The following is a 9996-nucleotide window of genomic DNA, read 5'->3' as shown; positions in this document are numbered from 1 at the left end:
CTTTTTTGCTCTTCAAATCAACAAATCTAATCTTATTATCGTTTCGACGTACGTGAAAAAGACTGGAGGGAAATTGAATCTCGCTAAGCGCGACTTCCCATTCCCCGAATAAATGTATGCCGTGAGGCATAATGTTGAATAATTGAGTGGTGAAAGAAGAGCATGTATTTTCCGGGAAATACTTCTTACTGCTATCGCTCGGAAGAACCATAAAAAATTGTTTCTTCTCCATCTTGGAGAAAAGTTAAACTCGAAGCGGGAATCCAACTGTCGAATTTACTGGGATATCCTTGCCAGCTAACTAGCTGTTTATTAGCACCGCGTCCTCTGCTTTTTATCACGCGCGACGATAAACTCTTCCTCCCCAAAATTTTTACTGATCCGTGCTAATTCTTGTTCATAAAAAATCCCATCGATGTGTTCATCCGATAAGTCGCACAATTTGTACACGCGGGGTCTTTGCCAATGAAAAACGCGACAAACTCGAAATATTTGCTCGCTCCACCGCGCTTCGTATCCTTTCTCGAAAGTGGCTTTTGCTCTACTGACACGAACGAGATCGTTAACATCGAATTTAGCCTTTTATCCTACTACTTTCGATGCCGCCTTCTCTCTTGCGCCTCTACGCCGCTCCATATTTTCGCGTGCGATGCGAGCATTTTCTCTCGTAACGGTCGCCGGTTGCATCCTGATGGACGAATGACGAGTGTGATTGTAAGCGCGCACGATATCTTGCAGCACTTCGATGTAACGTCGCGTATTTTTATGTGTAAAATAGCGCCACATTCACTCCTTTAACGTTCTATTGAAGCGTTCAACGGCGGCTTTGACGTCCGGATTGCGAGTTACTCGATAACGTATGCCTCTTTCTTTTAAAAAATCTTGCATCGATCGCGCGATAAATTCTTTACCCTTGTCGGTTTGCAAGTACACGGGTACTCGACCATCGCTTCTCGAGAGAATATTTTGGAAGGCGCTTGTCACGCAATTGCTCGTTTTATCTCGCAACGGTTCTACCCAGATAAATTTACTAAGTACGTTGATAATCACGAGAAGATAAGAAAATCCGTCGTTGTAACTTTTGAGATTACGGAGTTCGATCAAATCGGTCTCCCACAGATCGATATTCGTCACGTTGTAACGCAATCGCGGAAATTTTCGTCTCGACGGACGGTGCAGCGTGTACGCGTCTTGCGATTCGAGCCAGCAAGCTACTTCTTTACGAGAGAAATTCGGTTTAATGGCACGCGACAAGTTATCCGATGCCGAATACCCCGCATAGTGCGCTGGATCGTAATACAAATTTTCAAGCCTGATCATTTCAATTCACTCCAATCGAGTAAGCGTCTCTTTCTTGCCTGTCGAGAATCTTTTGCGAAGGTTATAGGGATATCGTCTTTACGAAAACGCGGCGAAAGAAACAATGCGCACCTCGCTCGCTCTTCTTCTTTGGTCTTTCGGCGTTTTTGTCCCTTTCTCATGCGTCGTACTCTTTTCCGCGTCGTCGCCGTCGACGTCGCCGGCGTTGACGTAGAAAGTTTTCTCGGTATTTTCGGAGTGCAACTCGCTTGTGGTGATGATAATATCTTGACAAATGTGGTTGCTAACAATTCCTTATTTCCTACGAGTACAGCCGGGGTGTTTGTCATACGTAGTAATCGCGCAAACTGACCTCTTCCTATTGCTTTCACGGTTTTTCTCTCGCGCATCGCGTCGTTTATCAGTTCCGTGATATTCGAATCTTTTATAACGTCACCATCGATAGTCACGATTCCTTCCTCGTCCCAAGTAATTCTCGCGGGTACTGCTTTATCGATCAAATGTTTCAAAAGTAAACGCGCCTTGGCACGAAAACTTTTCGGCACCTTTTCTAATATTTTTTCGACGCTTTGCCGTACGCAGAGACTCGCCTCGTAGTATATTACTTACTTGTCCATCAAGATGCGAAAGTTTGCTCAATGCTTGTGATTCGCGCGCTGGTTCCGTCATGTCTCCCTCCTGCGCATCTGAATTGTTCTCATCGGCGGTGTTACGCGCCGAATTTTCCTTTTGCGTTTTATCAAAATGGAGATATCTCCAAAAGTACTTCTTTATACAATTTCCATTTCTCACTTACATCGCGCGGAGTGGGAGAATTAAGAATTTTGCTCATATCGGAATCGAGCCGCGACAAAGGCGTTCCGGGTGTTTGTACGGAATTTAAATTTTCTCCATGTATCGTCTCCGAATTCTGCCTCATGTAATTTTCCCTGATGGCTATTTCCGTTTGCTGCTGTTGTCGGAGACGACTGCTGCATTCTTGCGAGATTTTCCGTGGAAATCAAGACCATCTTTTTTGCCCTTTCCATAATTAGGTTTACTCTCTCTCTCTCTCTCTCTCTCTCTCTCTCTCTCTCTCTCTCTCTCTCTCTCGCTGACTATTCTCCGATAATTTTCGAAAATAAAAATGAAAGTATAGGCTCTATGAGATAGGGTAAAAATCCGCCTCGCTGTAGTAATAGCTTTTTCTTACTTTTTCAATTACCGTCTTTTTTCGCTATGCGACGCAAAGATGCTTTATATTTGCTGAGACGATTTTTTTCAGAACGTTCGAGCGGGACGTTACCCTTCAGAGTATTGAAAACGCACTCGCGGATACAACGAATGAATTTTTCATCTGTCTGACGTAAGAAAGAGGCGCGTTGATTTTTGTTCAAATAACACAGTGCTTTGAGAAGACAGATATTTTTCTTACCGATGCTGAACCTTCTGCGATTTTTCTCGTATTAACCGAGGATTCTCTTCTCTTCTTCATCACGAGGAAGTTGCGCGACTGTCGCAAGAGAATGCGAGTACGATACTTTTATACGAAACTGCCGGAAAAGGATCTGTGCGATACGTAAACGTAGTTCAGCGTATCATCGGGAAATATGCACGTGCGAAAACGATACTCGTCGGGAGTCGATTGTTTCAGATCGAGCAATAAATATCCGTGAGGTTGAGACGTGGCGTCGTGATACGCTTCCTCGACGAAGTTTGGATCGTTGGGATAGACTTGTCGAGCGAGATGGTGGATTTGCGCGCGATCTCGTGGATTTTTGAAAACCACAAAGTAATTCGCGTTGAGAGATATATCACGTTGTCCACGGCCCTGATGAAAGAGATTTTGCGTGATGAGAATTACGCTGAGATTCTTATGATGATTTCCCTTAGTAAACAGATCCACGATCGCTTCGCTCGAGGATGATTCCCTCATAAGATCGTCAATTATTATCAATTTCGCACGCGTTGGATCGTTAGAATAATCTTCCGGACGCGGTAATCCCTCGTGAAATTCGATTGCGGAATCTCGAGTTTCGTATTGAAGTTGCTGATAAGCATCCTGCCATTCGGCGTAATAAAACAAAATTCTCTCAAAGTAGACATCTGCCATAGCGGATAAATGACGAAAAAATCTCTTTACAAAGATTGTTTTTCCACATCCCGTTGGTCCGCACACGATCGACGTCCACGGATGTTTCCAGCGTACATCCATTTCGCGAAATGAACGCCTTGCGCGTCGTATTTAGATTAATAAACAAAGGAATGGAACACTTGATTTTTTCTCAGAGAAATTTTTGAGATTAGCTTACTCGCGGAAGGGCCCCACCGCGGCGGAGGTGTGCTCGCGCCAGCATCTTTGCATAACGAGCTCGTACTCGTTCGCGACAAGCCGCGCTCGTACGCTCGTGCGAGCGTCCACCGCGAGAGCACCGTCGCTTACGAGCTTGTACGCGGTGCTCCTCGAAAGCTAATTCAAGTCGGAGAAACTTACTCGCGGAAAAAATAATTGAATATTTATTATTACGGACGTAAAAATTTATAACTTTTTCTTTTACAAATTTAAAAATCGTAACTTATGCGATTATAATTTAGGATTATAATTTAAAAGATATTTTACAAAGTATTTTAATGATTCTCTATTATAAATTCAAAATATTTTCTACATAAAAATTAGTGATAAAAGAAAGTTATAGGAAAATTATAGGAAAGTGGAAAAAAATTGGATTTAAAAATTTAATTTTACAAAATTTTTATTATACTTTTTCTTACGATTAGAGAAATAAATATTTTTATTATATTTTTTCTTAATAACTAAACGCAAATTTACATTTGTAATTTTACATTTTCTAATCGAAACCGTATAATATACATTTTTCAAATTTCGCATTTTTTCTTAAATTTAATACTAAAATAAACTATAACTAAAATAAAAATAATCTTAATTTTTAAAAACATATTTATTCTGTATACATATTCTGTACATATTTACATTTGTGGGAGGACAGGGAAAATCCGAGCCTTAACCTAACTTAATTTTAAGTAAAATATTATATCGTAAAACCATAGGGATAAGAAAGAAGATTATCGATGAATCTGCGTTTTAATAAAACAGGAGCACACGTTTTCACCTCGTTTCGCGTTATTACTTCGTGAAACGCGGTGCGGCGAATTGTTTTAAATCGCAGATTTATCTCTTCCTCTTCCTTTTTTTCCCTATTTAATAATAAATTATAAATACTCTTAAAATTAAGCAGCCTCGAGTTTTCAAAATTTAATTTAATCCCCTTTATCTTACATATTTCATATTTTCGTGCGTCCGGTGTACGTATCACGTACGCGTAAAATTTCGGTCCGCCAGAGACAAACGCCTCGATGAAGCTACCACGCCCGTAACTCTCGAGTTCGTCGGTCACCCAAAAAATTACCTGTACGCGGTTCGTACTCCTCGGGATCACCGCTGCTCGTATATATACATGAATCTGTATCATAATATAATACGCGACGATCTAATTTTTTCAAAAAATTCGTATAATTTTAATCGCGCCTGTGCCGTCGTGTATGCCGCTATCACCACATTATCGATGAAGGTATCATCGCTTCGCTCTTTAACTGCCATGAAACGTATATCGCATCCTCGTTAACGGGCAATACACCGACTATCTCGTGTTCAGGACTCGACAGCAATTCAGCGAAACGCTGAGGGGATCTTATTATTTCTGTATTCGGCAGATTACTCCGCTGGCCGAATTTCCCCCAAAACGAATTAAGGCAGAGTTTGGCGACGGAGCGTAAGCCGGAATTACGTACAATGTTGTTTTTATCGAGAATGATACCTTCGGTTGCTTCATACTCCTTCAGGTAGCATTCTTTAGCAACGTCGTCGTTGCATTCGCTCGGCCACCCACTCGCCTCTTGTTTCAGTTGTAAAAAAGTGTTGATGTATTCGGTAAACAACCCTCCCTGTCGCGTTTCGGGGTTATAACGCGTAGATTTGTACTGCCAAATTTCGTCTACCCGCGTCACGAGATATCCTTTTTCGACTGCTTTGCGTAATTCGCAGGACACCCATGTGCCCTCGAACTCACGCTCCGCAGGATCGTCGTGAGTGCACGCGTCGCGAGAAAATGATTCGCAACATGTATGGCAAAGAGCAAATAATAATTTACCGCGCACGCGATACGGTAGTACAGGGTGGAAGAGATCACGTGGAGGGAGTACTCGGCAACGTACGAGACCCTCGACCGGAGTAAAATTAAAATTTGGCGCGATTCCAATTAAATCGGCGCATTCCTCGCCCACATAAATATCCGGGTAATCAATTGGGAAAACTCCGGTCTTGAGTACATACGGGTACAGAGAACATACGTCTACGTACCGTATCTTCTCGATGCCCGTAACCTCGTATCGAGTCGCGATATTGCCGGTGCGTCCGCCGAAAAATCGCGAGGATCGAGAGGTGGGATTTGCACCATGGGGTGATTTTCGAGAAATTCTCGCATCTCTCGATTCTCGCGCATTTCTTCGTCAAAAACGCACTCCCATTTTTTTGTTAGGATATATCCTTGACGACGTAATCGCCAAGACGTTGCAACCGTTCGTTCGTAACGCGCATCAAACGTGTCGTTAAAATTTTCGAGCGTTTTATCACGATTTAATGGATAGCAAGATGGGCATCCGTGAAAAAAGCAACCGTGAAATTGCAAGATGTGACGCCGCGTCTCACCCCCATTCCCGCATTCGTAATACCCGTCGACGAGCATGCCTTCCGCTAAACGATACTCACATCCGCGTCCCGCGTGAATTATCCGATGACCTAATTCACGTTCCTTCAAAATTAACCATTGCGTGCCTTTGCGCGACTGGTTATCTTTAAACCTGTATCCACCCGAAGGAATGATTCCTATTTCTCTTTCGCGCAAAAAGTTTTTCCGAAAAACTCTCATGCACGTTGAAGCGATAGTTGTACATTCCTCGAATGGACACACGTTTCCCTGCTATAAGAATATTTTTCGGAAGGCCACGCATGCTCGAAGGATATCAACATCGGTGCGACAATACTCGAGTATTTCACGTTGGAAATCAAATATTACATTTTTTCCCGACATTTCTGCGTGCCACGCGAGAAAACGTTCGCGTTCCTCTGTTCGCATGGTTTCGGGCGCGTAATAACGAACATCGGGTAGTGGACCGACATATGTTATCGACAGTATTAAATAAGTGCGGAAAGACACCTTTATCACAAGTATCCGGTAACCCGAAGGCCTTCGGTAATTCTGACAAACGCATTGGCATATAATTAACACTGTCGATAAATTTCGTGCGATTCGCTGTTAGGACCATAATTTTTGTACCGTTTAAAATTACACAAAGTTCTAATCCGGAATAATTTTCTATAATGTGCCGAAGGATAAACTGCGCGTCGAATGATTTCGCGTTATGCGCTATGCAAATAATACATGTAAAATGTTTTGTAGGACGTGTTGCGAATTCGATAAATTGTTTTACCGGATCTTGGCGAAAAACAAATTCGCGTACTCCGCACCACTCGCATCGCACCGACAAATCATCTATCTCTGCGCACGAATCGCAAATCTGTTGCGCGACACACAGAGACGTGAATTTTTATTTTGGTTCCCTCAAGTGATTGGTCTTGGCGTGTCTCAAAATCATAAAACACGAATGCCACTCGTCCCTTTTTGCATTTCCGCTCATCTGAGTTATTCTGCTCGCTCTCTCTCGCAAATACAGAAGAATCCCCGCCGCACTCAACAACGGAGGATCTGTCTTCGCGAGAGAGAGGCTGCATGTACAACAAAGATGGTTTACGGGTTTTTGCAAACTGCAGATTTTATAAAAAGAAACGCCGCATTCGTGTTTTTTTGTCGTTTTTACAACCCGCCCGCATCCTTCGCAGAGACGAATAGTGTTACAAACGCTCGTCGGAGTTTTACCGTCATACGACTTTGTCGCGCGATGATGTTCGAATCATGCGTTTCCGAAGAACGAACGTTTGCAAGTCTCACACCTAACGAGTTCCACGATTTCGCGTTGATCGCACGACGGCACGTTGTTACAACGAGAACATTTATTCGAACAGCGGTGACCCCTTTCCTCACGATACCCGATATTACATGGAATACAATACTCTCCTCTATTCCCCGCGGCTGCTTTTAAATTTAAAATTGGGCTATAATGTCGATGTTGCTCGTGATATATAATATTTAGCCGATATAAAGGTCCGCGTTCTAGAGAGGCGAGTACCGTGCTTCCGTCAAATAAGGGTCTCTCGCCGTATCCAAAAGTAGCAGAATTATAAACAACAATAGCTATATCAGATGCGGCGAGAAAGCGTTGGAAACATTCTATTTCCCGAATCCCGCAACCCTCCGGTGGAATGGTGACACCAGCTCTCCTCGTCAAATCCAATGCGAGTTCGCGTAATGAGGAATTCTGATGTCTTACCACATTCCACCGCTCGTGAAGTTCCTCCGCACGCAACGTACCGCGTTCGTGATAAATTTGCGCGGTCACGAGAGAGCGGGGAAAACATAAATTATCGGAATTGGAGATTGATAAAATCGAACGTTTCGCAACGTCTTCCCGTGTGAGTTTATTTGAAACGCGTCCGCGACCTCTGGATGCCGCGACATTGAAAACGCGTACGTTAAAATCCCGCGCGATATCGAGACCTCCGGCACTTTGCGCTACTGAACTCACAAGGCGCCAAATGTCCTCGCGAATTAAGTCGCGTGCCGGTCGAAACGTAAATCCTCCGAATCGAATGAAAATCCCACGTAATCGTGCGGTTCGGAGGTATATAACGCGTAGGCATAAATTTCGGCGAACGCGTTTTCAAGCCGGTTATAAACACCATTATAAACACCGGTTCCTTCGAGTAGCGGACGCAAACGGAATATCGCCTCTCTTCCTAATATTGCAAAATTTCTAAACCGGCGCGAATTTTTCCCGATTAATATTAAATGATTAAAATTTCTAACCTCCCCACGTGCTTGTTCTCTTTCCTCCTCCTCCTCTTCCACTTGTCCTCCTTCTTCCTCCTCTTCTTCCATTTATTCTCCTTCCTCAGCCGCCGCCTCCTCCTCCTCCTCTTCCTCTTCCTCTTCTCTTTCTTCGCCTGCTGTTTCCTGCTCCTCTTCCACCTCCCCCTCCTCCAAATTTTCTTGAGCAGTAATTCCTCCTCCACGCTGCGGCTCTTCGATGTTCGCTTCTGTACAAAAGTTACAAAAATTAGAATTTTATAGAAAATACTTCAAGTTTGCTTAGAATATTATGTTCGTATTTAATTTGATAAACATACATGTTTTTCTGAGGTAACGTCTTTTATCGTCGGCTCCTTCTCACGTAGAGAATAGGACTGGGAGGTATTCCTACTAAAAATTCAATAATTTAAAATTAAATACGAACATAAATCGAGAAATTAAGATGAAAAGGAATATATACCAGGCGGTGTTTCTCTAATTTCCTCTTCGCTTTGTTCAGATTCTTCTTCACGTTCCTCCATCTCTTCTTCCTCCCCCTCCTCTTTCTCATCATCCTCCCTCTCCTCTTCCTCTTCTTCTTCCTGCTCTTCTTCTTCTTCCTGCACGTCTTCTTCCTCCCCTTCTTCCTCGCTCCAGATTCTTTGCTCTGGGATTATAGGGGAGTACATATGTTCGTATTCTAAGAAAAATATATCGTAAATTTTTATTTTTGATATTAATATTATGTCCTTTGATTAATAAAAATATTATGTACTTTAATTAATTAATATTTTTTCTCTAACAACTTACCAGGTGAAAATACACGCTGATCGGGAGTACTTACTGCCGTATCTAAAAACAGAGTTGTATTAAGATTTTCTACTTTTTATCATTTGTTTTAAAGATTATTTATTTAAAATGTAAACCTACCAGATGATAATTGAATAATTTCCGGAGGCGCCTCTTCCTCCTCCTCCTCCTCCTCCAATTCCTGTGTAGGTAAAATATGAGCCCTTCCTAAAAACATTTAATATTTTAATCTTAGAAAATGGTAAAAATTATATTTTAACATTCTTCCTGGCTAGTTTTTAGCGACATTACTTATGTGCTGGTCCTGCTTCTGGCTCGTCCTCCGCGCGTCGTCTCCGAATCTGAGCGGATACACTATCGCTGCGGCTTTTTGACGCGCATTTCTTGCTACAATTTATTATTAAAAATTAACTAAACCGCGAGTTCGATATATGAGTTATTTTTATAGAAATAATAGAGAGCAACTTACCGTTGAGGAAATGAGAGAGGAGATTTTGGATGTGTCCACCACATCCTCCTCTTCGTGTCCAACCGCGCGTCGCGTTTCGATTATTTCTCCGGCAATCCGGAATAAACGGCAATCGTCGCCAGCGAAGTAACCCAGTTGATATAGCACCCCCAATATCATATCCGAACATTCGCACGAAAAACGTGTAAAAAGTAAATAATTAGCATCGAGCAAAACGTTGGATATTTTAAACAAAAATTTATCCGCGTTTATGCGGATATCCAACCTCGATGCTAACTTTATGATTTTTTTAATAATTACACTAGCCATTTTTCACGCAAAATATCACGAACACAAACTTTTAAATACCGCACGACAAAACCGTAGTAGAAATACAGAAGAGTTCAACTCGGAAATAGATTTCCAATAGCGCTAGACGCACTATTTATAGGGAAA

General features: G+C 42.3%; 2 protein-coding genes across 3 annotated transcripts; both read right to left on the bottom strand.

Moving 5' to 3' along the window:
- Window positions 1–1295: 1295 nt before the first annotated feature.
- Window positions 1296–3912, bottom strand: LOC148935249 (uncharacterized). Its single transcript, XM_089081713.1, has one exon. The coding sequence runs from the start codon at window positions 3512–3514 to the stop codon at window positions 2843–2845; it is 672 nt and encodes a 223-aa protein (XP_088937839.1). The 5' UTR covers window positions 3515–3912; the 3' UTR covers window positions 1296–2842.
- A 1816-nt stretch (window positions 3913–5728) lies between these two features.
- On the bottom strand, window positions 5729–9792 carry LOC148935248 (uncharacterized). Of its 2 annotated transcripts, XM_089081716.1 has the most exons (3): window positions 9093–9792; window positions 8764–8982; window positions 5729–8530 (listed from the first exon to the last, which is right to left on the bottom strand). In XM_089081716.1, the coding sequence occupies exons 2-3, from the start codon at window positions 8969–8971 to the stop codon at window positions 8373–8375; spliced, it is 366 nt and encodes a 121-aa protein (XP_088937842.1). In that variant the 5' UTR covers window positions 8972–8982; window positions 9093–9792; the 3' UTR covers window positions 5729–8372. The 2 variants fall into 2 exon arrangements, with proteins under 2 accessions (XP_088937842.1, XP_088937841.1); XM_089081715.1 differs by having other exon boundaries at window positions 8764–9792.
- Between the last annotated feature and the right edge of the window lie 204 nt (window positions 9793–9996).

Source organism: Pogonomyrmex barbatus, unplaced genomic scaffold, assembly GCF_055798465.1.
Source record: "Pogonomyrmex barbatus isolate J1 unplaced genomic scaffold, ASM5579846v1 scaffold5, whole genome shotgun sequence".
Lineage (NCBI taxonomy): Eukaryota > Metazoa > Arthropoda > Insecta > Hymenoptera > Formicidae > Pogonomyrmex > Pogonomyrmex barbatus.
Note: the sequence above shows the minus strand (reverse complement) of the source record. Positions and strands in the feature narration are given on the sequence as shown.